The following is a 25,266-nucleotide window of genomic DNA, read 5'->3' on the forward strand; positions in this document are numbered from 1 at the left end:
AAATAAGGCTTATTCTTTCTTCTTCTAAGCATCTTCTAAGCACTTTCGGGGCTAGATAAATGGCTCAATGGTTAAAACACTTGTGGCTCTTACTGAGGACCTGGGTTTAATTTCCATTACCCACACGGAGGCTCACAACCACCTACACTCCAGTTTTAGGGAATCTAATACCTTCTTTTGCTCTCTGTAGGCCACTGGCACATACATTGTACACATCCACACATGCAGGCATATGGTCATATACAAAATACATGTAAAATTTTAAAATCTTAGGAAGAAAAGAATCACAGTGAGCTTTATTAACATGAGCTGGTAAGGCCCCTCAATACAACAGCAAGTCAAATATAATGAATATCACAGGTAATCACAGGTAGTAACAGGTGTGGAAAAATGGGTTAAAAAGAGGTGGCAGTCAGGCATTCTGGCACACACTGTCATCCCAGTGTGTGAGATGCTGAGGAAGATTTCAAGTTCAATCACCGCAGGCTAGACACCAAGTCCAAAGTAAGCCTGGGATACACAGTGAGACACTGTCTCAAAAAATTTAAAAATATATATTCATTAAAAAAAGAGGTAGACACTGGCCTGATCCGTGCTGGTTATGTGGCTTTGACATTTGTTTCAGTCATAACATGCTCAGATGGGCATCTGGGAGTCTTTGATGCAATTTATCTAACAAAGACAATTTTAGATGAACTTGTTTTTCTGTGAGGTAGAGATTAAGTCAAAGAGTGGAGACCCGGTCATCCTGAGAGATTCCTTAGTACTGGAGACAAGTTCAGATGCTCTTCCCGAGACACTTGTGAAATGGAAAGTGTTCTTCACCTGTAAGGCAAATCAAGACAGTTCAGCAACTACTTTCTGCTTTCAATGTGACATCTGTCTTAAACCTGTAAACATGTTGCAGATAGCTAACTGGGGGCGGGGGGTTAGCAAAGTAGCTTAAAAATGGTTTTTCAATCTGGAGAGTGATGGCACATGCCTTTATTCCCAGCACTCGGGAGGCAGGCAGATCTGAAGTCTGTCTGATTTACATAAAGATTCCCAGGCCAATCAAGACTACATAGCAAGACGCTAGACCCTGTCATTCATATATATATATATATATATATATATATATATATATATATATATATATATTCAAAGCTTCAACCTGCCAAGGAGGCAAGGAAAGCTTTTCAATCACTCCATTCACTCAACGTAGTGACTATGGTCCTCTAGCCTTAGCTGAGGCTTCCCACATGATGTAGAAATAATTTCTAAGAAATCTGGAAAATGTACATAATGATCCATTAATGATGGGAAAGGCTAATAATAAGTCTTTCAGGAATATAGGAGAGGGTCACAGTCTTAGTAAAATCTACTAGTCTTAGTAAAATCTTAGTAAAATCTACTAGTTCAGTTTTCATTATTTATTGTTGTTCGTTTTGTTTTTTACTTCTATACTCTATTATTAAATAAAAAAACTGAGTCCTGGTTAGGAGAAAAGTCTGTTAAATGATAACAACTACACTAGTCCTCCTAGGAGTTGTTGTTGAGCATGTATTACATGCCAGGCAGTATTCTAAGGATTTTAACTAAATCCTACCCAGAAAGCTCAGCATTTGTTATCCCCACTTAACAAGTACATAGAGATTAGGCACCCTGCCCAAGGTTACTAGTTAACAAAGGGTTGGTATGAGCCACAAAACCCCAGAGCCTGCCTTCTGAGAGCTGAAGGATGCTACTGTTCTGGGTCATTGCAAAAGAGGGTTGTTTTTCTTGTCTCCATTCAGTGTCAGTCTCCTAGGACCAAGCCAACAAGCGCAGAGCGGCCACTTTCCAGTCATGATTAACCTTACAAAGAAGCCACGAAGAATTTCTGGAAAAGGAGAATCTATTGGTGGGCTAACATCACGTTTTCCAACTACTCAACAGATCTGTGAATAAGCTCAAGGACTAATGTCCTTCCTTCCTCAAGGGAAGCTCTCCCAGGCCTAGAAGTGCCAGTGGTGAACCTCAGTGAACAGGCCTTACTGGATGCAGGGATTCTACTCCGATATTTTTCCTAAACCTGCCTTAGAAACCCATGGTGCCCTCAGATAATCCACTTTTGAGACAGGGTCTCCCCGTGTAGCAGGCTGGCCTAGAACTCAACTTCTCCTGGTTGGGCCTATATAGATTCCTAGAAGTAAAACCCAGCAAACTTCATCCACGAATCTTCAGGAGGGAGATGATCACATTTCTTGTCTACTTAGTAAGCATATGCAAACACTTGCTTATGATCTCCACAAGCTATGTGACCTCTAGGCCCAGCTTAGCTCATCTGTAAAAGAAGGATGCTCTCTGGCCAGGCAGAATAGAAGAGGAGGATAAGAGGATGGCTTGAAGGCTATTCAAGCTCTAACTGAAGACAGCTGGAAGGACAGGGACAAGAACAGCTGTTCAAGTTTCGCCCCCAAAGCAGAGCCCCTCTCCCCATCTGTTACCTAACACCCCTCTCCTAGGGTCAAGTCAAGCCCTCTGCCCCTCGACCTCTTTCTAAGAGCTTTGTTTTGCTCCTCAGATTTCCAAACTAAGTCCTAGCACTAAAAACAATAATGATGTAGAGCTGGAGATACGCCTCAGTGGTTACAAGCACCTGCTGCTCTTGCAAAAGACCCAGGTTCAATACCCAGCACCCAGACAGTGGCTCACAACCATCTCTGACTCCAGTCCCAGTGGATCCAATGCCGACTTGTAAGAGCAGCAGGCACACTAGCGATGCACAGATGTACGCACAAGCAAAACACATAAATAAAATAATGAAGTTTTTTTTAATGATAATGTCTATGACAAAGGGAATACATATTAAAAGACCAAGTGTTAGCCTTAGATCATTTTAAACACAGGGAAGGGTTTGCAGAGGGGCCTCAGTGGTCAAGAGTGCAGACTTCTCTTGCAGAGGACCAAGTTTGGTTCCCAACACTCAATTCCACAAGTCTCAATTTCCTATAGCACTAGTCCCAAGGAGCTCTGGCCTCCAGGCACCTACCCACCAGCACTCACATGCACATACATAACCACGTACACGTACATCTAATTGAAGATAATAAAAATAAAACTAGACTTTAAAAAGCAGCAGAGTTATTGTCAATTCAGTCTTAATTAGAAAATCTTAGTCGTTAAAAACTATAGATAAGAATAGGGCATATTTCTTTCTGAACAGAAGCAGAGGTGGAGTGGATGGTGGGCGGGGGTAATGGGAGTAGAGGAGGGAGAGGAAACTGCAGTCGGGATGTAAAATAAATAAATTTAATTAAAAAAATAAGAATAGGGCATACAATCATTTATGACATATTGCATACAGAATATCTACCTTACTTATTAACCAGGAAACTGGGTTAGATGTCCTCTGGGATAAAGCCCTGTTAAATTGCATCTTACCCTCAAAGCTCAGGCCAGTCCCCTCCTCCCAAAAAACCCACCCTCCCACCCCGGTCTTTCTTTCCCTTACTCCTTTTCTTCTTAACACGGGAAATACGAAGGACAGGGTATAAGCTGCACACCAATACAGAGTTCTTAGGAACGTTTTGCTTCACTTCCTGTTTCTTTCTTTCTTTTCTTCTTCTATATATTAAACAACAACAGCAACAAAAGTTCTTAAGGCTTTCAAAGCAAACCTCTCTGCACCCACTTCACACACCACACACATCCTAGAGAGCGGACTTCAAACTTTACTTCTGCTTTGGGGTGCTCAACAGGAAAAGAGAGACGCAGACAAGCAACAGGAATTACTTCCTAAAACGCCAACAAGTGAACTAAGGCTTTGCGCTTTCAAACTCCCGTCTACCGCCAATGTAAAAATACCTTTGGTTCTCTTAAACGACTGTGAGACTCTGGAGCCACCGAGGAAGTCTAGGGCTGCTTGGAGTTGGTTCTTCGAGCATTTTCTCGCATTCACAGCCCTGGAAAAATTTCTCAGGTTCGGCTCCTTGACGACGTATTATCCTCCCGTAGCAAGGCGGGGTAGATCCAGGTTCTGCCGGGGCCCCGGGGCCCCACAAACCGTGTCACTCACTCTGGGTGCGAAAGGTGACAGCGGTCACCGAGCGCTCCTCGGTCCTCGTAGTCATACGTCCCTTGGTCCACGCTGTCTGCAGCACCTCCTGCGTCACCTGGTAATCCACGACCCGCACCAACACCGACCTGGGTGTGGCTGCGGGGTCCCCGGGCTGGAATCTAGGAGCCGTGGCAATGCGCCTGCGGGAAAGCTTCGGGTCCGGTTCCGAATCGCGGTGGTCTCCAACCCTCGGGGGAAAGTCCTCGCTATCCTCCAGATCTGCGCACGCAGGGTCCGCTGGTGTTCCCAACCACCTCTGGGGATGCAGAAGAAAGAGCACTTTCTCTCTGACCCAGGACTGGCAATCCAGATTCTCTCCCGTTCGCGATCTCACGTCCCCACTTGCTGCTGAAAGATCCCCGTCGGTCCCAGCCAGGGCGGGATCCGGGGCCGGGGGATCCAAGGGTGGCCCACACCCCCCGGCGCGCGAAGTGCACCCGGCGCGCCCCCGGGATCTCCCGGGCTCGTCCCCGGCGAGGGGGTCATTCATACGTCCTCGTTTCTCCAGTTCTCAAAGGAAAACTCCAGCTACACTCAGAAAACCACGGGTGGTGCAGGCACTGGGTGTGGCCTGAGCGAGTCACAGACTAGAGGAGCAGCCGGAGGCCAGGATAGCTGAGGATTCCAGCTTCCTCTCTGGGTCTCCTTTCCGCCCTTAGACCTCATGACTCTCCACCTATTCAAACACAGCCTTGGCGCCTCTTCTTTACCCTTGGCCATAGACTGGATTCTTTTTCTTTCTTTTTTTTTCTTTCTTTTCTTTTCTTTCTTTCTTTCTTTTTTTTTTTTTTTTTTTTTTTTTTTTTTTTTTTTTTTTTTTTGATGTGTTTGGCTCCAACCCCACAATTGCCTAGTGAGGTCTCCATCTGCCCTCACACCCGTATCCCTTTCCTCCAAAACAGAAATAAGAGGCACTTGGGTGCTGTGACCCTCTCCAAATAATATTCTTTATTTCCTTTCCATGGATGTTCAAGCATGAAGAAACAAATAAATTTGGTGTTTAATCATGTGATTTAATGAAATTCTTCTGAAAAGAATATTTATTTGAGAAAGGGTGTCATGCGGTAGCTCTGGAACTCACTGTGTAGCCTGACTATTCTTGAACTCCTTGGGAATGCCCAGTCCTCAGCTTCCTGCACTTGAACTGAAAAGGATTTCTCCATGTCCACTTTAAATCCTCCCCTAGGCGATCACACCTCCAAGTCTATAGACCACAGATCACAAGGGTGAGGATGAAGCGGTTAAAGTCTTAGGGAACAGCGTGGTTAACTAGGACATTTCCTTTGGAACGCCAGCATCTTTTGGTTGTTAGCATCTCTTATCTCAGAAAGAGGCCCTTGACTTGAAGCACTTCTAGGAGAGAATCAGAAAAAAACAAGAACAAATCACTAAAACGGGCTTCAAAATTTATGTTCTTGTATCTTTATAGATCTCCCTCCAGTTCACCCATATAATATACATACATATGTTCCCATGTGTGCATATATGGCTAAGCTTGTTGATATTCATGGTCAGGGCCTATGCCACATTAGTCTATGCTGAGGTTCATGGAAAACACTAGCCAATAGGAGAAAAAGCTTGTATGTGTAAGTTTTAGTCCATCCTTGATAACAGCTATTTGTTTTACTCAATAATACTGTTTTCCTTTCTGCTTAGCAAAATGATCACAACTGTGGGAATTTCTGCTCTGGCAAGAAAAACTGAATGGCATGGTAAAAAAGACATTCTGATATCAGGATGGAGTCTAACTGATTAGAAGCCTGGTGTGGCTGGCCACTGCTACTCCACATTTATTATTCTTGATTGCTTCAGATGAAAATAGCTTTAAGTACTTTAAACTCTGTTATCCTTCACAATGAAATAAGACAGTAATATTTCTTTGGTATCTTTGGGAATTTTGAAGCATTCCTGACCCTGGTCAAACACTGATAAGCAGCAGAGCCTCATTTCTATTATGTTTATATGCTTGTTCCTAACTGACCTGCAAAGTATCTTCTTATATGACTATAAGCCTCTGCTCTGTTCCTATACTACTTAATCAGGAAGTACTTAGTATTACTAAATGCCAGTAACAAGGTGATAGGAGGTTTTGAGGAACAAGCCAAACTGCTTATCTCCATAGTGTGCTTCCCTGGAGGTACAGTGATGTAATCACGCAGGAGTCATAGCTGTATGTAGATGAGAATCATCTGCAGATCAAGGTTCTGACCTATTCTCTCAGACTTAGTCTCCATGGATTTGGAGTTAGTCTTTGAACACTGACTTTTAGCAAATCCTGCTGTGGATATCGCTCTGTATGCTGTGAATGTGTTGCTCTGATTGGTTAATAAATAAAGTGCTGATTGGCCAGTAGCAAGGCAGGAAGTATAGTATAGGCAGGATAAGCAGAGAAGAGAATTCTGGGAACAGGAAGGCTGAGTCAGGATTCGCCAGCCAGACACAGAGGAAGCAAGATGTGAAGGCAGAACTGAGAAAAGGTACCAGGGCACATGGCTAAACATAAATAAGAAATATGAGTTAGTTTAAATGTAAGAGCTAGTCAGTGGTAGGCCTGAGCTAATGGCCTAGCAGTTTTAATTAATATAAGTCTCTGTGTGTTTACTTGGGTCCAAGCGGCTACAGGACTGGCAGGTGAGAGAGATTTGTCCTGACCATGGGCCAGGCAGGACCAGGAAAATTCCAGCAACAAAATCCCTCAGTCATTCTGATGCTAGTGGTCCATGAACATGATGGGAAACATACCACAAATTCACAGCAGCTGCAGATGCTTGCACAATTTCAGTACAAGAAAGGGCCCTTTAACAGTTAGGCATGGGTGGAGGAAGGGTCTGGGGGCCCTAATTCTCACTGCTAAGCCATTTGCTACTGAATGATTCATTCAAGGAGGAGGGAAATCATTATCTTCATTTGTATACAAACTGGTGACTCTGTTGGGCTCCAATGAATAAACCATCTATTGGTCACACAGACGTCCCTGATTAATACATCACAAATGGTCAGCTCTGAGAACATACACACAAGTAAGATTTATACAAACTGAGTAGGTTATATTTAGGAATATATATGTATATATACATACACACACACACACACACACATATATGCCACAACAATAAATGAGAAAAGAGGCCATGAATTGGAAAGCAAGCATGAAAGGGTATATAAGTGGGTTTGGAGGGAGGAGAGGGGAAGGAGAAATGATGTGTTTATATCATAATTTCAAAAATAAAAAAAGTCAGAAGTCATGAACCTGAGAAAGGAGGAGATAGGAATGGGGGGGGGGATTTCAGAGAGGGCGTGGGGAACAGGGTAATAAGAATACATTACATGCATGTATAAAATTGTAAAAGTCCCGGGCTCCTTTTTTGCTCCTTTGAAGCAGCAAGGAGAACTCTATCCATTCCTTTTTTTCAGGAAAATTGGGAGAATCCTAGTTGGAGTGTGTGTATCTAAAGGAAGTACAAGATTACTGCTTCCAAGTACTTTTCTTGCCTTGGGATGGGAATAAGAAATAAACCAGGCAATGGAAAAAGGAAAAAAAAAAAAAAATTTGCTAACGAATGAGGCAGCCCCCTCATATAGCACCTACATTTTTAAATGAGGAGAGATTGTGTATCCGTGCACATAAGGCCATGAATGGAAAATGTGGAGGAAAGACACTCATGAAGCCCAAAAGTCGTAGCTCTCCTCCAGGGTGATGCTTCTATGTGTTGTGTAGCTCTATGGCCTCCCAATGAAAATACTTTCCCCGCTGGGGGGCGGGGTAGGAGGGAGGTTCATGATAGTCAGGGAGTAAACAAAATTTAGGAGGCTCAGGAACCTATTGGGAGGCATGCAATTCTCAAGCCCCCTAACTGTTGTATACACAGAGGCAGCGGCTGTGGCAGAACTAGCGTCTGACTGCTGTTAGTCTGACTGCTATTACAGGGACCTCCTAGAATGCAGTTAGCAAGTCATCGCTCATGCTGGGTGGACTTTCCAGTGATGCCTTTGAGTCACCGACGTTCTTGTAATCAACCCCAATAAACTCACAGGTTCACCAAGCTAGACTTGAGTGACGTCATGCCTTTGGCTTGTCATCGATGTCTCTTCTGGGCTGAGTGCACAGGTGTTCAGAGTCCCTTCCATAAGTCACACACAACACTGTGTTTTAATAAATCGAAGTGATTTTTTTTAATTGTATAAAGAGTCCTGAGATGGACCCTCTGGCTATCTCTTTAAGTTACTTGTGAGAGCTGCAAACGTGCTGGCCAACGGGAGCTGGTGTGTCGGTCCGTATTGAGCTATACTGAACAGTAATGGTGAAACTCCAGTTTGCACTACATCCTCGAAAGTCAGAAGTTTTTCATGAATTTGCTGTGAGACTGTGTATCTCTTAGTAAAATGTCAGAAGCTACACGCATAAAGTCTCACCGCCATGCCTGCCCAGATGTGAGCTGAACCAGGCTGACACCAAGGGCCATGCTAAAGTGAACGAGGGAAAAGCCATGAGGCCTCAACCCTGCACGTGAACTCCAGGGGACTGAAGAATGCTGGAGTGAGAGAAATAGTCTTCCGCAGGGATGAGCACACCACTTGGTTACTCGCACCGAATGGTCGGCCCTGAAAACATATGCGCCAAATAAAACGTTATACTGCCTGAGCAGACACACATGAAATAACACTGAATGAAAAAGAGACCATGAATTTGAAAGAGAGACTGAGGAAGGTTACATAGGAGGGCTTGGAGGGAGGAAAGGAAAGGGAGAAATGTTGTGATTATGTTATAATCTCAAAAATTAAAAAAAGTGAAAAAATATACTTACCATTTTTTCCCCTGTAGTATAAATGTATACTTTTGTTGGTTTTCTTACATTATAGGTTAGATTCAGAAGGATGGTTATCTCTCTCTCCCCCCCCCTTCTGTCTCTCTCCTTGTGTGTGTGTGTGTGTGTGTGTGTGTGTGTGTGTGTGTGTGTGTGTGCGCGCGCGCGCGCTTATGTAGGGGACAGGGGGCAGCCAGGGCCTTGAACGTTCTAAATAAGCACTCTGCCACTTAACCACATCCCTGGCCTTCAGGAGTTCTTTCACACACGCATATTACAGTATTCTTGTCAGTTAGTTATTCTAATTCCACTTCCTCTAGATAAACCGTCTGCTGGCAGCCTCCTGGCATTAATTTACACCCACATTAGCACTTCACAGCTTTCTTCTCTTATCAGAATTAACATCCAAGAGTTGAAAAACCGGTCGAGCAACCGGCTCTCGGCTCCTGGGAAAGTAACTGCAGCCCTTCCAGCAGCCAGCAGGTGATGAGCCTAAAGGAATGTGGTGAGTCCAGCATTCACAGAACGAAAACATGGCCCAGCTCCAGCTGCCCTCTAACCAAATTCCAAGTTACCCATGAATGAAAACACCTCACGGCTTCCCAAACTTGACTGGACACTGGGATAATCTAGAAGAGGGTTTTAAAAAGATGTTATCTGGTCTATTTTGAAAGATTTTACCGTAACTGTGCTGGAATGTGGCCGGGGACGATGTTTAAAGCTTCCCAGATGGTGCTAACAGCCACTACATTTCAGAATCATTGAATTAGATCTTCTTTAAGGCAACACTAAATAAAGAAAAAAAAATTAAGAAAAAGTTATTTTTCTTTGTTTATTGAAATATATTTATTCCAATATATTGAAATGTTACACTAAAGCCTGGAAATGCATACAACTACTGTGTGTCTATGAAACAGATATTTTTTAAATTTTTTATTGGTTCTTTGGGAATTTTACATCATGCACCCCATTCCCACTCAGTTCCCAGTCCTTCTGTGCCTACCTTCCACCCTTGTATCCTCCCCCGAAAAGAAAGATAATTATATATATATATATATATATATTTAAAATCACTCTGCTCCTCCATCTTTCCCTCCCACCCATCACTTACTTGTTTGCCTTAGTGGCACGGGGAACTTGAGTGTGTCATACAGTTTTTCCTTTCGCCCAAACAGCTTTACTTGCCTATGTTCATTGTAAGGAGTCCTTGGCCTGGTACAGGACTTCTTGCTTCTGCTGCCCCATCAGTACTGGGCCCTCACTGAGACTCTTCTCAGGTATCCTGCTGTTGCCCCAAGCACTCCTATGGCTATGGTGCAGCAGGATGCATACGGTCCCTCCAGCAGGTCATAGATGGGGTAGACGTTGGGGTGGGCTAACTCAAAGCCCTGGATGTGGGCTTTGGGTGGTAACTGGGTTGGTAAGCCCAGGCCTCCACCGGGATAACTCCACTCCCCCAGGGGCAGGGGCAGGCTCTCTTGTGTCTGGTGAGGGGCAAGGCCAGTTCTCCCAGAGCAAGCGAGGGATGAGGGACGGGACTAGCTCGGTACTGGCCCTTGGACATCAACATGGCCTCAGATGGCAGTCCAGACCACGGGCATCTGCACGGCGCCTGGCGGCAACAAGAGCCAAGGACATCAACAGAGACCCCCAGCTGCAATAGGACCACAGACCTAGACATGGCCCTCAGCTGTAGCACCGGCCACTCTTATCAGTATGGCCCTGGTGGGTAGCATAGCCCTCAGACATCAACATGGCCTCAGGTGGCAGCAAAGACCATAAATATATTTTAAAGTGGAACAGCACCTGAGGAACCTCGAAGATTGTCTTCAGGCTTCCATGTGCATAAGAATATACACACACACAAACAAATGAATGAATGAATGAATGAAGAGAACAACAAATACTGACTGACTCATACAGTGGACCAGAAATAATAAGAAAGGAATCCTGGGTTCACGATATAGTTTTCTGAAGGAAATGACATACACTGTGTGGAAATACTGCATGAGATGTTGGAAAGTGCTAAGTAATTTGAGGTGACAAGATGCACAACTGCTGCATCCCAGAGGTCCAGGGGGAGCAAGGCAGGAGAGAAAGTTCAACCAGCATGTCCATTATCTTGCTTACCATGATGCCAAAATCTTAACAAATCATGCATATTGAGGATGTGCACTAGCAAAGGTGGATAGTTTGAATGTATTGCACCCCCCCCCATAATCTCATAGGGAGTGGCACTTTTAGGAGGTGGGGATTTGTTGGAGTGGGTATGGCCTCATTGGAGGAAGTGTATTACTGTGGAAGCAGGCTTTGAAGATGCTGATGCTCAGCATTCTGCCTAGTGTCCCAGTCCACTTCCTGTTGCCTACAAGACGCAGCACTCTCAGCTCCAGCAGCACATCTGCCTGCCTACCCAATCCTGCTTGAGGAGGATAGGCTTGACTGTAAGGGTATTGAGAACACCAGACTTTAAATTAAGAAGAAGGAAAATGTGTTACAAAGGAATCGCCAGCCTGCAAACATGCAGGCTCCACGTCTTAGCTGAATGAAGAGCTCCGTCCCTCATTCTTGAGGCATTTACTTGGTAATCAGACCCTCCCTTGGAACCAAACTGGACCGGCTTACACAACCTTATTCTTCTTATTATCAATAAAACAAAAGATACATTTGAAAAGTCTTCTGGGGACCGCTGGTGGCTCGTATGCTATTTTAAATTTATTTTCTACAATTATGTGTATGTGCACATCTGTGTGTGGATATATGGACATGATTAAAAATGTCTGCAGGAGTCAGAATAGGTCATTGGATGCCCTGTAACTAGGGTTATGGGCGGTTGTGAGCTGCACTCTCCTAAGTGCGTGCTGTGAATTAGACTTGTTTCTCTGCTAGAGTGGTGAATGTTCTGATCCCCTGAGCATTCTCTTCAATGTACTGACTTTTATAATGGAGAACAGTTAACTGAGTAATAAAATTGTAAAGTATGTATTAATAAGGAATATCTTCCACAGCCTCAAAAGTTGAAGGCTTAGTCACCAGCTGGTGGGTCTATTTGGGAAGGCCCAGGAAACTTTTGGAGGTGGGTCTAATTAGAGAAAATATGTCACTGAGTATGATATGAGTACAACATTGTGGTCACATCTTATCCCAGCTCTGAGTTGCCTCTTTCTGCTTCCTGACCACTATGAGGTGAGGGTTCTCATTCTTCATGTCCTTCCGCATGGTGCTGGGCCTCACAACAGGCTCACATTAACCTAGTCAAGCAACCCTTGTCTCCAATCAAAATAAAAGTGTGAACCAAAATAAAAATTTCCTGTTTTTAAGTTATAGCAAGTGTCCTTTCAGTGGTGAAAACTGAAACAACTTAGATATGGGCATGACTGAGTATTCTACATAAGACATTATAAGCCACAATAAAATGATAAACAGACACACTTGAAGAGACCAATTTTTTTAACTGTTTTTCTAGACAGAGTCTTGCTACATAGTCCTGGCTGACTGGGAATTCACTATGTATATCAGAGCCTTGAATTCACAGAGGTCTAACCTGCCTCCACCTCCAGAGTGCTGAGATTAAAATCAAACAGAATACACATCTGTTGTATTTTTAAAATGCTAGGAAGGAGTCACACCATACAACAGGGCCCACATATGAGGTTTATTGAGGGGAGGGGAGAGAAGGGGGCAGAGACCGGTCCCTGGGGACAAAAGTGAAGAAAGAGAAAGAGAGAAGAGAGAGAGCCAGGAGGTATACAAGGCCGGCCTATAATAAGGAATCGTAGCGAATGCGCACAGGAGACGCTCTTAGTGGCTACAGCTGAGGTTATATCCTGTCAGGACTCTAAGGGCAGGGCAGTACTGATGCCTAAATGCTAACAACACCCACCTTGTTATTTTTATATTTCCCACAAGTTAAAAATAATGTCCATCATGTTGTCCATACTCACTGCTGACCACATCCTCCATTCTGATAAGTCTCAAGTTGACACTGATTCTCGCTGGTGCCGCTCACTTCTATTCTTACAGTAGACAGACAGCGTTGCCGTCACAAATCATTCTTTTCCTTGTCTGAAATGGAATCACACCTCAGGCTTGTAGTTTGTGACTATGTGACTGGCCAGGCTTCATTTTTGAGAATACACTTTACTCCACTGATGTTGGGTTTGGCCACACGCTTTCTGAGTTTATGGCACCCAGAGACCTGACACTGGAATCAGGGAAGCGGGAGCTTGCAGTCATTACAAGGTTGGCCCTGTGCTTGGCCTTGATCAAGGTTCTTATCTGGGTCATTGCTATTGTTGTTATAACCCAGTGAGAAGTTGGGGCTTACTTCTCATGACAATCAAGACCTAATAAAACCTGTCCCTGGTGAATTTTCTACTGGGTATTTCTACAGAATATTCCCCATTCATATCAAAACCCAACTGTCCAAGGTTAATATTGTTTTTTTCTCTTCTCTCTGTCTCTACACACACACACACACACACACACACACACACACACACACACACACACACACAACCTGTGTTGACCCAGGGTTTCTCTCTGTAGTACTGGCTGTCCTGGAACTTGCTATGTTTCAGGCTGGCCTCAAACTCAGAGATCCTCTAGCTAGGATTAAAGGTATGTGCCACCATACCCAGCTCCTGTATTCTCTTAACTGTTTTCTCATTCCTGTGTTTCTTATATCACTGGTTAATAGGACTGCAATTTTATTGTTCTTCCTCTCCCTCAACGCTCCCTCTGCCACACATATCTAGTATTCAATGAAATGTTGGAAATCTCACTTCCTTATTGTTTTTTCTCTTTTTATTCCCTTCCTTCTTAGCCCTCACAGCTGCAGACTCTGAGGCCAGACATAAAAATATCTAACTTTATCTAACCAAATTACTACATATGGTGGATCAAATCCCCCAAACAGAAGCCTAACACATAATATCTATAAGCCCAAAGTGTAGGTTTGAGCAATGTGAGGTGACTCAATATAGGTAAAATCTAATCTCATCGTGAATAATCTTGAAGACTACAAAAATTTTAAAGGAAGGCTTAATCACACTTCCTTTTATAGCTGATGTTCTGTGACTAATCCATCCTGACTGAAAAGAAATACAAGCCTTTCTGCTAGTGTGTTGTGAATATATGTGTGTGTGTTCTATGACTACAACCTGTGCAAAGTGTAAACAGTACTGTCTCCAAATGCTTCTTGTGCTATTGTATAATTCAAATGAAATGCTCTCCTAAGCTTCTCTAAATCATCAAACATATAAAAATAGAAAACACTTTAATTTTTAAGGCTTTGGTTTTCTTTTAAATTGAGAAATTACTGCATGGTTTTGGTTTTTTGTCGTCCGTCCCCCACCATGCACACACACACACACACACCGCATGGTTTTTATAAGTTTCTTATATCCAGAAGAATGGAAGTCAAAGATGTGCGTGTGCGTGCGTGCGTGCGTGCGTGCGTGTGTGTGTGTGTGTGTGTGTGTGTGTGTGTTCGCATGTACTTTCCACAGCACACGGGTGGAAGTTGAGGACAGCCTGTGGAGTCAGTGTTTCCTCCCATCACGTGGGTCCCAGAGACAGAGCTCTGGTTGTTCGTCTTGGTGGCAGGTACCTTTACCCGCTGAGCCATCTGTCCGGCTGCCCCCGAGATAGCGTTTACAACACGGAATTTTGTTTAGCACTTTGAACTCAAATTGTTCGTGTTTGTTCCATGTATGTTCCTAGGAGACTGTTACAGAAACGTAGCTTTACCTAGCCTGTATTCTGTGTCCCTGTGACTGTCATTATGGAAAGACATTATGAAACATTTGAGCACGTTCATACCATAGAAGGGGTGGCAGTTGCTGTGTATAATGGTGTTGGTAAGCTCTTTTGAAATTCTTGGTTAAAAGACAAAGGAAGCATTTAACCACAAGGCATAATATATATGTATATATAAACATATATCATTAATATATTTATAGATGAAATTCTATTAGTAAGTGGCTGCTTACATGGAAATTTTAAATTATAATTAATTGTTGGCTGTCTGCATTATTCAAGGTTTTAGAGTCAATTTATCGTGGTTCTCTTTGGTCTGAGATCAGTTTAGGACTCAGCTCTTTGATGATACACAGCATTTTACAGAGCAAGAAGCTGCACCTCCAGAAAGAAACAAGACATTAATGAAGACCCAGTATTCTTCAGACTATATCCAACTTCAACATAAACAGATACACCTCTTCAACAGAAGCCTGTGGTGCTGCCAGAGAAAGAATTTCACCTTTGACACGATACATTAGCGCTAATTACCCATTTCAAATGAAACTCACTGAGACTAGTGAGATAATGTCAAGATCTTAGTATCTGTTGTGGTTTGAATATGCTGTCTCCTAGAGGCTTATGTGTCTGAAAGCTTGGCCTCCACCGGACGCACAGTACTGGGAGGGGATGAGACATAACAAGAGAGAGTGGATCATTGGGGATGTGTCTTCCAAGTGTACCCCTGGTGACTGGTTGCTGTGTGGCTCTCACTGCTTCCTAGCCACCAGGAGGTGGACAACAGCCTCTGCCACACATTTGTGTCTCTGATACTTTGCCCAAGCACAGGAGGCTGAGCAGCTCTGAAGAGAAATCACGGTAACTTTAATCCACATTAAACCCTTTCTCTCTGAATTGTGTGTATTTGTACTTTGTTCACAATGATCAAGAGCCACTAACAATTGGTCGCGATTAAATCGCAATTAAGGTGGAAGGTTCTTTTTCTTCCAATGACGTCATTGTATAAACACTATTTCTCTCTCTGTCTCTGTCTGCCGCTACCCCTCCCCCACTTTTTAAAATCAGGCTTTGACAACCATAGGAATAATGTTATATCCAGAGATTTTGCTCTCTAAATATTTAGCTCTGTATGGAGATTCATGAATGTGCTACTCTCAGCAAGAGACAGATGGAGGGACACACTGTCTGCCCTTCCCCAAGTTTACAAACTAGTCGTTCTGGAATGTCTATCAGCTCAAAGAACGGATTAATAGTAATTGCTTTTCCCTCTCCATCTTGTACATATTGCATAATCCACTCCCTAAGAGCACGGCTTGAGCAAAATGCAGTGAGTTAAACTGTTCTCGACTTCCCTTTACTGTTTCTCAGCCCTCAACAATGGACTCACCATTTCTGTTTATTGTTTCTCTCTTTTCCCTTCCTCTTTGCCATTTTTTCTTTCCTGCTTCCTGCCTTCTCCTCCTTCTCTCTTTTCTTCCTTTCTCTTTCTTTTGTTTCTTTCCTTTCTTTTTCTTTCCTGAAAGAGAGGGAGAGAAAGAGAAAAATCTCACTATGTAGCTCAGGCTAGTCCAGAGCTCACACTCTGTAGCCCAGGCTAGCTTTGAATTCACCATCCCCATGCCTCCACTGAGAGAGCAAGACAAACACCATTTTAAAGAAAATTTCATTTCTAGCAATACTAAGATAAAAGTTGAACCAAGTTCCAGAGTCATAAACATGCAGATAAGACTCCATCGAGGCGACCTCCCGGCCCCAGGATGGCTAGGCTGCAGGCTGAGAAATAGCCTTAGAACTAAAACAAAGGCTTAGTTCTGGGAGAGTTTCCAATAGTTCTGAGAGAGTCTCCAAATGTATTGTCTTCTGTAGTTCTGCTCCTGGTTAAATGTTCCTGTTAACTGAAGTATGACCCTGAAATGCAAAGGCTTGTACCCCTGAGCTTTGGGTTTTTCCCTTTAAAAACCCTTCACTCTGGGAGCTCAGGGCCACCCTCCTTCACCTGGCTAGCCAGTGTGTTGGACACCAACCAAGCCCAGGCTTGCTTACTATCAATAAACCCCTTTGTACTTGCACTGGATACTGGCTCTGTGGTGGTCTTGCTTGGCGATCTCGTGACACAGGCACAACACCACCTCTCCTAATGGCATACTCAACAAAGTCTGGCTCTCTTTATTTATTTTCAACACTATAATTCCATTAAGAAACTAATAGAATCTCTTCTTTTATGCAATCCTGCCTTTGATTCCTAGACTAATTCGGTACAGAAATGTAGGCATGCAGGCATTACAGTCAGTCTTTGGGGTTTTTTTTTGTATTGTTTTGTTTTGGTTTTTTCGAGAGAGGGTTTCTCTGTGTAGCTTTGTGCCTTTCCTAGAACTTACTTTGTACACCAGGCTGGCCTTGAACTCAGAGAGATCCCCCTGCCTCTGCCTCCCAAGTGCTGGGATTAAAGGCGTGCACCACCAACGCCCGGCTTCGAGTCAGTCTTTGTAAAGTCAGCTCTACCTCTGCTATATACTAGCTGGCTGGACGACTTCAGGCAAGACACTAATTTCCATCTAGCCTTAGTTTAAAGAAGGGAAAAGTTGGAGTGAAGAGAATACCAGTTGATAGGGCGGATTACTATGTAGAGAGCCCTTGGAATAATGCCTATCAGTAGATGTCATGCCCTCTGAGACAAAGGCAGAGAGTTTTGTTTCTTTTACTTGTACAACCATACCTACTCTGTTCAGTTAACTGAGCTAAAGATTCCCAATACTGCTTGCTGTCAGTCAATTCATTCATGCCATTTGGATTTGTATCATTCACTGTACTATTTCCCCCTGTGAACTTCACCTCCCCTCTCTTTCCTCTGTGAGATGTACCCCAACCCTTTTTTCCCACATTGGAATTCCTCTTCTCTCAGTTTTCCATTGTCTATTGCCAGTGCTCCTTTTTATGTTTGGGTATAAGGTTCTAAAACAAAGTAGGGGGAGGCAGAGCCAGGCGGATCTCTGTGAGTTCGAGGCTAGCCTGGGCTACCAAGTGAGTCCTAGGAAAGGCGCAAAGCTACACAGAGAAACCCTGTCTCGAAAAAACAAAAACAAAAACAAAAACAAAACAAAAAACCAAAAAAAAAAAAAAAAAAAAAAAAAACAAAAAACAAAGTACGGCATTTCAGATTCAATACATATTGGCAATGTTTAGTTGTGGGCTTCCTTAACCAGAGTGAAAATAAAATGACATTTTGATGTAACATTGAGTATAGTTTGTGGTAACTTCTTTTATAGTCTGTTGAATAGTTTGAGCTATCTCTTAAATCTTTACTTTTAAGCAATAGCTTTATTTAGATTCAAAAATAATAATAAATAAATAAAATAATTAAAATGATAATATAATAAAATTCTATGTGCCTTTTATGTGCATCTATTAATATTTTATCACATGGATTATTTTTATTTTTTTCTGTTCTTTCTTTACATACATACACACACACACACACACACACACACATACCAGTGTACACCTATATACATCTTTCACTAGGAAAAAAATTGAAATTAAGTGACATAAATGAGACTTACTATAAATATGGCCAAAATATTTAAAATAAATCCTTATTCTTATGTAATCACTTGACCCCTATATCATCTAAGAAAAGTAACATTAATTCACAAGTACAACTTAATATAAATTTCTGGTTTAGTTGTCCTGAGACCTCAAAACACATTTGTATATCTTATTCCCCTGAAGGTCTGTCAATTATAATTAAGGCTTTTGGCTGTCTTATAAAATAGAATGAAGTAGTCAAATTTTTTCCAATGACACTAACTTTTGAATCATTCAGGTAAATTGTCTGCCAAAATGTTTCACATTATAGGTTTTTTAAAACTGTTTTTATTATGATTGGATTCCAGTTAAAGTTTTTGCTTTTTTTTATGATAGGGTCTTTGTAGTAGACTGTTTTAAGGTATGTTACTTCGTTTATGTTGCATTTGTTTAGCTCTGTGAAGCTGTGTTACTCTGCCTGTCTTAAACACCTGATGGTCTGATGAAGAAATGGACAACAGCAAGGCAGGAGAAAGGATAGGCGGGGCTGGCAGGCAGGGAGAAGATATAAAGGGAGAAACCTAAGATCTAATATCTAGGAGCCAGAGAAGGAGGAGGACTCCAGGGGCCAGCCCCCCAGTTACATAGCAAACCACAGAGTAAGAGCAAGATTTACAGAAGTTAGAGAAAGGGAAAAGCCCAGAGGCAAAAGGTAGTCAGAATAAGATAAGGAAAGCTGGCTAAAAACTAAGCCAAACTGAGGCTAGGCATTCATAATTAAGATAAGCCTCCGTGTGTGATTTATTCGGGACCTGGGTGGGGGGGCCCAAAAAAAGAGCAAAACCCCCACAACAACAGGTCTTACTATGTAGCCCAGACTACAACCTTTGACTAGCAATCCTTCTGTCTCCAGCTCCTGTGTGCTTGGATCAATGGTATATGTACCACACCCAACTTCAGTCAAATATTTTTTGATTTTGGGCTTCGTTCTGTGACAGAATCTCACTCTAGCCTAAGCTGGTCTCCAACTTGGGGGCTGAAATTGAAGTCGCGAGCCTCCACATCTGGCTGTCAGCACTGTCAGTCTTGCATACTGCAGCCCATCAGACGGTCTGGACCACCACCCACAGTCACCTTAGTGCCCAAGTGCTGAGCTTCTGCTGAGCTATGCAGATATGGGTGACCTGCCCTCCCCACCCCCGGGGGGGGGGGCTATGGGCCTAGGCTGCTGCTAGGGGCTGAGAGGACCAGAATGAGCAGATGCCATAACAGGCTGCTCAGTCTTCTCTCAGAGATCAGGCCTCAGTTTCAGTTTCCCGACACTGAGCAAGCAGTTTCTGAGGGAGCCACAAACAAAGGACATTCAATCTCCAACACCCCTAACAGCGAGGACAAGGAGGCCTGGTACATGCAGTACCAGACCAGGCGAAGCCTGAGTCACCGTCAGCAGATAACCAAATAAGGATAGAGCCTGGGACTTGTCCAGGCCTGCCCCCAAACGAAAAACTGTAGCTCTGACCAGCCCCTGACTAGCCCTGGCCAATTAGAACATACTAATATGATTGCCACTTGCTTAAGCCAATCATATCTAAAATAACCTAACTGCCCTAGGACCTCTTCTTGGCTGTGCTTAAAAGGAGCATGCAAACTCCTCTCAGAGTCATCGTCATTTTGCCTTTGTTTGAAATGGTTGGCCCCAGCATGCTGGAATAAAGAACATTCTTGCTGATTGCTTATATGGATGGTGGTCTCTTGTAGGACTTCTCCAGGATCCTAACGGGGACTGAAAGGGAAAAATCAGTAGCCATCTTAAGAGATGTCCCCCCCACACACACACACTCCTCCAAAGGTATTTGCTGACCAGCAGTTTTAGAAGTGATCAGAAGTTGAACTTAAGGCTGGGAAAACAAGATATGGGGAGTAATGGACTCAACTGACCAGAAGCTGACCTTAGAGGAGTGTAGGATTGCAACAATAAATCTGAATGTGTCAATAAAAGCAGGACATGGGGAATAAAAACTTATGTCTCTGTAGATACCCTGAATCCTGTTAGCAATTAGTAACCTTATGCTTACCTCACCCCTAGCCCCCTCGTCCAATCCCAAGCTGCATGTAAACTTTTCCTATATAAACCCCTTAAAGTGAGTGCTCAGGGCCGTTCTCCTCCACCCGCTGTGTCGATGCTGGATGGTGCCAAGCCTGCTTGTTTTGTTAATAAAAACCTCTTTGTGCTTGCATCGGATAATGGCTCTGTGGTGGCCTTGCTTGGGGGTCTTGTGACCTGGTCACAAGAGGACCAGGTCTGAGTCCATGGTCCTGCTGTAGCCATGGTCTGTGGTGAGGTCTGTGGCTCCAGTTACCACAAAAAGCAGTGAGGATAGTGCTGTACAGAGTTGGCCCCGCCCCTCACTGGACGCAGCGCTAGGGAGAACTGGCCCTGCCCCTCACCACTTGGAAGAGCGGCCCTGCACCTCACCTGGGCAGCATAGTAGAGTTGTCTCTGTTGGGGTGGGGACAGGTGAGCTGGCCTTGAAGGTGCGGGAGTGGGAGAGTTAGTCCTACTGTACAGAAAACAATAATAGGTCCAGCCTTTATTGCTTTCTACCAGGGTCCGTGGAAGAGTCTAACAACCAGCTAAGGATTCTAATCTGAGGGATCTCAAATGAATCTAAACATACTGAGTTCTTTAGTCTATTCACTTTATTCTTCTAAGCCAATTCTATCTACACAGCTTCTTTTCTGTTCTCATTCTTAGCTCCTCTCAGTCCCTCCTGCTCTCAGTCCCTTCTGCCGTTCTTTCTTCATTCTACCTAGTTCTTTCCATCTCCGTCCTCATCTTTGTTCTTCTAAATCCATTTTCCAAGTGCTGTGAGGGAACCAGTATATATACACAAGTAGTAATTCTTTGGCAAAGCAATAAGAGGCTTAAAGTTTTCAGGGTCACAGAGAGAGGTGATAAAAATCCACACATAAAGCAATAAATGTCAGCTTCCAATTACAACCCAAAAGGGGATTGACTAAAGGGGAGTTCTCTGGTAAGGTCAACTGAAGGCTAAGATCAATTAGGGAATGTATGTGCTCAAACTATAATCTAGAAATGGCTAGGTAGGACGTTAGGGGTCAGTAAATCACAAGAAAGTAAACTGTCTTTGGCGCTGCTTTTCCCGCTTGCTGCTTTCTGGAAGGGAGAGGGAGTATGCTCGGTTGCTGGGCAACCTTTGTCCTAGCATGTAGCATTTGGTTAATAAAAGCACCTTCTGCTCAGGGTAATTGCTGAGGAGAAAATCTAGGAATAGCACCTGGCTGAGGAGGAATAAAAACTTAATTTGCACAAGAAACAAAGCTTGGCACCTGTCATCCACCTGGCCTTGTCAGAAATCCCCTTTAGTCAGTGGGAAATAACTATCTTAACTCAGTATCTAGTAAGTCACTAAAACATCATCCAGGAATGTGAGCAGCAAATCTCTTAAGTCAGGGTCTTTTGTAAATAACCCGGGGTGAAGGTAAGGAGTTGAGGATTTAATTGCTAGTGGTTATTTTCTCTTATCTGTAAGTGAGATGAGCTAATGTTTATCTGCATTTATCCTTGGATAAAAAGGTATCTTAGCTGGAATACTTTTGTCTGGAGAATGGCCCTGGACAGATTTACGTTAATAAAAAATAAACACAGCTGGGGGCAGTTATCTAATTACCACAAATGTAAGGGGAAAGTTGTGCCCAAGACTGAGATGCAATCATGAGATTGCATGTACACATAACATGGAGATGCATGGCAAATGGGGAGAATCATAGCTGTTATTGCACAAGAAGTTTACAACGAGAGACATCCAGTTCATTCAAAAGGCAGTAATTCTATAATGCCTTGCATCATGGTTTCCTCTAACACAACCCTTAGTTCTGATAGATTGACCTTCTGAACACTAGTTGTCTCCTACTGTACACTCCTATGGTCTTTCGCCACCAGGAGCTCTCAATACCACTGTTTGTCATGCAGTGGTGTGGGCAAGGAAGAGATAATTCCTCACCCCTAGCCCCTTGTCCCTCACCACCTACAGCAGGTGGCAAATGCTGGTCACTAGAATGGGAGAGCCGACCCTGTCCTTCACTGGCTGAAGCACTCAGAAGAGCCTGCCCTGCACCTTGGCCCACAAAGCAGCATAGTAGAGCTGACCTTGTTGGGGGAGGAGACAGGTGATGCATGGGAGATCTGGCGCTCCCTTCATCTGCCATATGGTGGAGTGGGCAAGAGAAGACCTCCCTGCTTCCCTGCCCCTCTCTGCCTGTGGTGGGTGGGAAAGCTGGCCCTGGTGGTCATGAGAGCAGGAGAATTGGCATTGTACCTCACACAAGCAGCACAGTAGAGCTTGGTGGGGGTGAGGGGGGTGGGGGGTGCAGGTGAGCCAGCTGAAAGGGCATGAGAGCAGGAGAGCTGACCCCACACCCTCCCAGCCATGTGGTGGCATGGGTGAGGGGAAGATGCCCTCCCCCCTTATCCCTTGCCACCTGTGGGAGGGCTGGTGCCACCCTTCACTGGCTGCGGCACATGGGCGAACAGGCCAGGCCCTGCATCTCACCTGAGCAACACATTAGAGCTGACCCTGTTGGTAGGGAATCAGGTAATCCAGTCCTGTGGGAGAGCAGAACTTGCCCCCTCTCTTGTATGCCATGTGGTGGCATAGGTGAGGGAAATATGCTCCCCCCCCCCCACCCCAACCCCTTGCCAACTGTGGCAGGCAGGAGAACCAGCCTGCAGGGGGTCAGAGGGACTGAGAATGGAAGAGCAGATACTGTTCTTCATCAACTACAGCAACTGGGAGAGCTGTAGCCCTCCCCTAAGCAAAACATTAGAGCTGAGCTGGCCCTGGTGGTCTGAGTGCCAGAGAGCCAGACCTGAGGGCCTAAGAGCAGAACTGCCCCTGCTCCCTGTGGACGGATGGCTGTGTTGGTTGGGTGAGCTGGCCGGGAGAGTGCTGGAGAGCTGGCTTTGGTGGTAATGACGAGGGAAATCTGTCGAGCTGACCAAGCCAGTGACCACCCAGGTCCCAGAACCAGGGCTATGAGTTAGCCCACCCCAACATCCACCTCATCTAGGAACTGTTGGGACATGTGAAAGGGCCAGACCTGCAGATCCAAAGTTTCAGGGTCTCTATGACACAGGACAAAATAGAACATCCAAGAGGCGTCCCAGTGAGGACCCAGTATGGATAGTACAGCAGAAGTCAGGGGCTTCGAGACCAACAATCCATTGCAAAGAACACTTACACGTAAAGATGTATGGACTAGGGGGACACTGTGTGATTCACTGGGCCACACCGGCTTCCACGCCGAGATTTTGTTTTTGTTGTTGTTGTTGTTGTTTTTTTTTTTTTTTTTTTTTTGGCTATGCTTTTAAGTTTTGTTTTGTTTTGGGGGGAGGTCACAAGAGCAGAGGGTGCAGGCGAGGGGATGGGGAGATGAATGGGCCTGGGATTCATGATGTGAAATCCACAAAGACTCAATAAAAAAATAGAAAATAAGCTAGAACTAAAACCTGCCATCTAGTGTTCACTGTCGTAACTGCATTGGCTAACCACCTGCCCATCCTCTAACCTGCCCTGTATTCAACAGTCTCAAATCTTATGTACATTTTTGCCTTGGAAACACAGACCCGCTGAGTAAAGAGAAAGCTGGAGAAGGATAAATGTGGTGCCTATTCCTTTCATTTATTTTAAAACGAGAATAGAAGATGTGAACACAAAAGTTTCCTAAGGAAAAGGAATTCACGCTGGTAGTGAGCTAGATTGAAACAGTGGTGGGGACAAACAGTGGTGGAGACATGTGACAATCCACCCTGCTGAGGTTTATATGGGATCTAGAAAAGAGGAGCCATATGCAGTTGACCTGTCCAATTTTATTTCAGTGTTCAGAAAGAGTAGAAGGCTGACACCAGGAAGAACAAGGAGACTCACAAATTGGTTGGAACCAATATAAAAAACAAAATCTTGAGCTTAGAGAAAGTGTTGGAAAGTGAACTCGTTTGCTGAGTCTACCTCCTGTAAAGCAGAAACATATGCCCACATTATGTTGCACCTCTTCTACTTTAGCGTTCCCCCACTGAAAATGTCTAAGCAACCATCGCCAACAAGAAGGAAGATATCATTGTTGTAATCTCGGCCATGCGATTCCATTTGCTTTTACTTTTGTTCTGAGTCCTAAAGTTTACCAAGGTTAGAGAAAAATGAACAAACTGTAGGTCTAAGGTGGACACTTTCAGGGAACTGAATGTATAGTTACCTCGTTTGTTTCCTCAGAAGTCAAATCACCACACATAAACCATTAATTAAAACGGACCCAGAAAGGCCCAGCCTGTGTTCCCATTGAGATTCTTTCCCAGGGTGTGTGCTAATCTCTGCATGTCTCCCTTTGCTACAGAAGTGTGAGACTATTTCGTTCTTGGTTGTTCCTGTCACTTTTCCTTGGTGGATCTCAGGAAGAGTGAATTCATTCTTTAGAAAATACTAGACGCTTACAAGACCTCGGGAAGGCCCACGCAGAAAAGACAAAGTGCATGTCTTGGAGAGATGGGGCTTGTTGCCTCTACCGACTCTTTGTATCATCATGCCCAGCCCTGGCTGCACCATACAATGCTTGTTACTACTTACCAAGGGCTCCTCTCCCTCAGTGGGCATCATTAAGCTGCTTTCAGATCTATTTCCCTCCTCTGTATCTTTTTAGTTAAATTTTAACTAGGTTATATATGCTTCTCTGTAACTGTTTTACATTTACGTGTGATGTACTTTTCCTTATTAACATAATATTCTAATATGCCACATGAGTTCATCTGGTGGTTGCATTATGTTTAATCAGTGTGCTGCTTTAAAAAGTATTTTCCCTTATAAGCAGTGCTTTTACGTAAATGTTTATATTTTGTTTTATAAAAAAATTTTACAGGTAGCAGTTAGGTAAAAGGGCTGTCCTTTTGTTAGATTCCAGCTCATTTTCTATTAATGATTTTTTTAAATTGCAGAATAACACAGATACACAGACGTATTTGGTTTGTTGTAACTTGATGGTTTTTCACAAAGTGAAACCTATCCAGGAAGTGCCGATATGCTG

General features: G+C 43.8%; 1 protein-coding gene across 1 annotated transcript; it reads right to left on the minus strand.

Annotated features, from left to right (window-relative positions):
• Positions 1-267: 267 nt before the first annotated feature.
• On the minus strand, positions 268-4,697 carry C16_21H6orf141 (chromosome 16_21 C6orf141 homolog). The gene is made up of 2 exons (XM_028887281.2): positions 3,829-4,697; positions 268-825 (listed from the first exon to the last, which is right to left on the minus strand). Exon 1 carries the CDS (start codon positions 4,569-4,571, stop codon positions 4,032-4,034), a length of 540 nt encoding a protein of 179 aa, XP_028743114.1. The 5' UTR covers positions 4,572-4,697; the 3' UTR covers positions 268-825; positions 3,829-4,031.
• Between the last annotated feature and the right edge of the window lie 20,569 nt (positions 4,698-25,266).

This window comes from Peromyscus leucopus, chromosome 16_21 (genome assembly GCF_004664715.2).
Source record: "Peromyscus leucopus breed LL Stock chromosome 16_21, UCI_PerLeu_2.1, whole genome shotgun sequence".
In the NCBI taxonomy this organism is placed as follows: Eukaryota; Metazoa; Chordata; class Mammalia; order Rodentia; family Cricetidae; genus Peromyscus; species Peromyscus leucopus.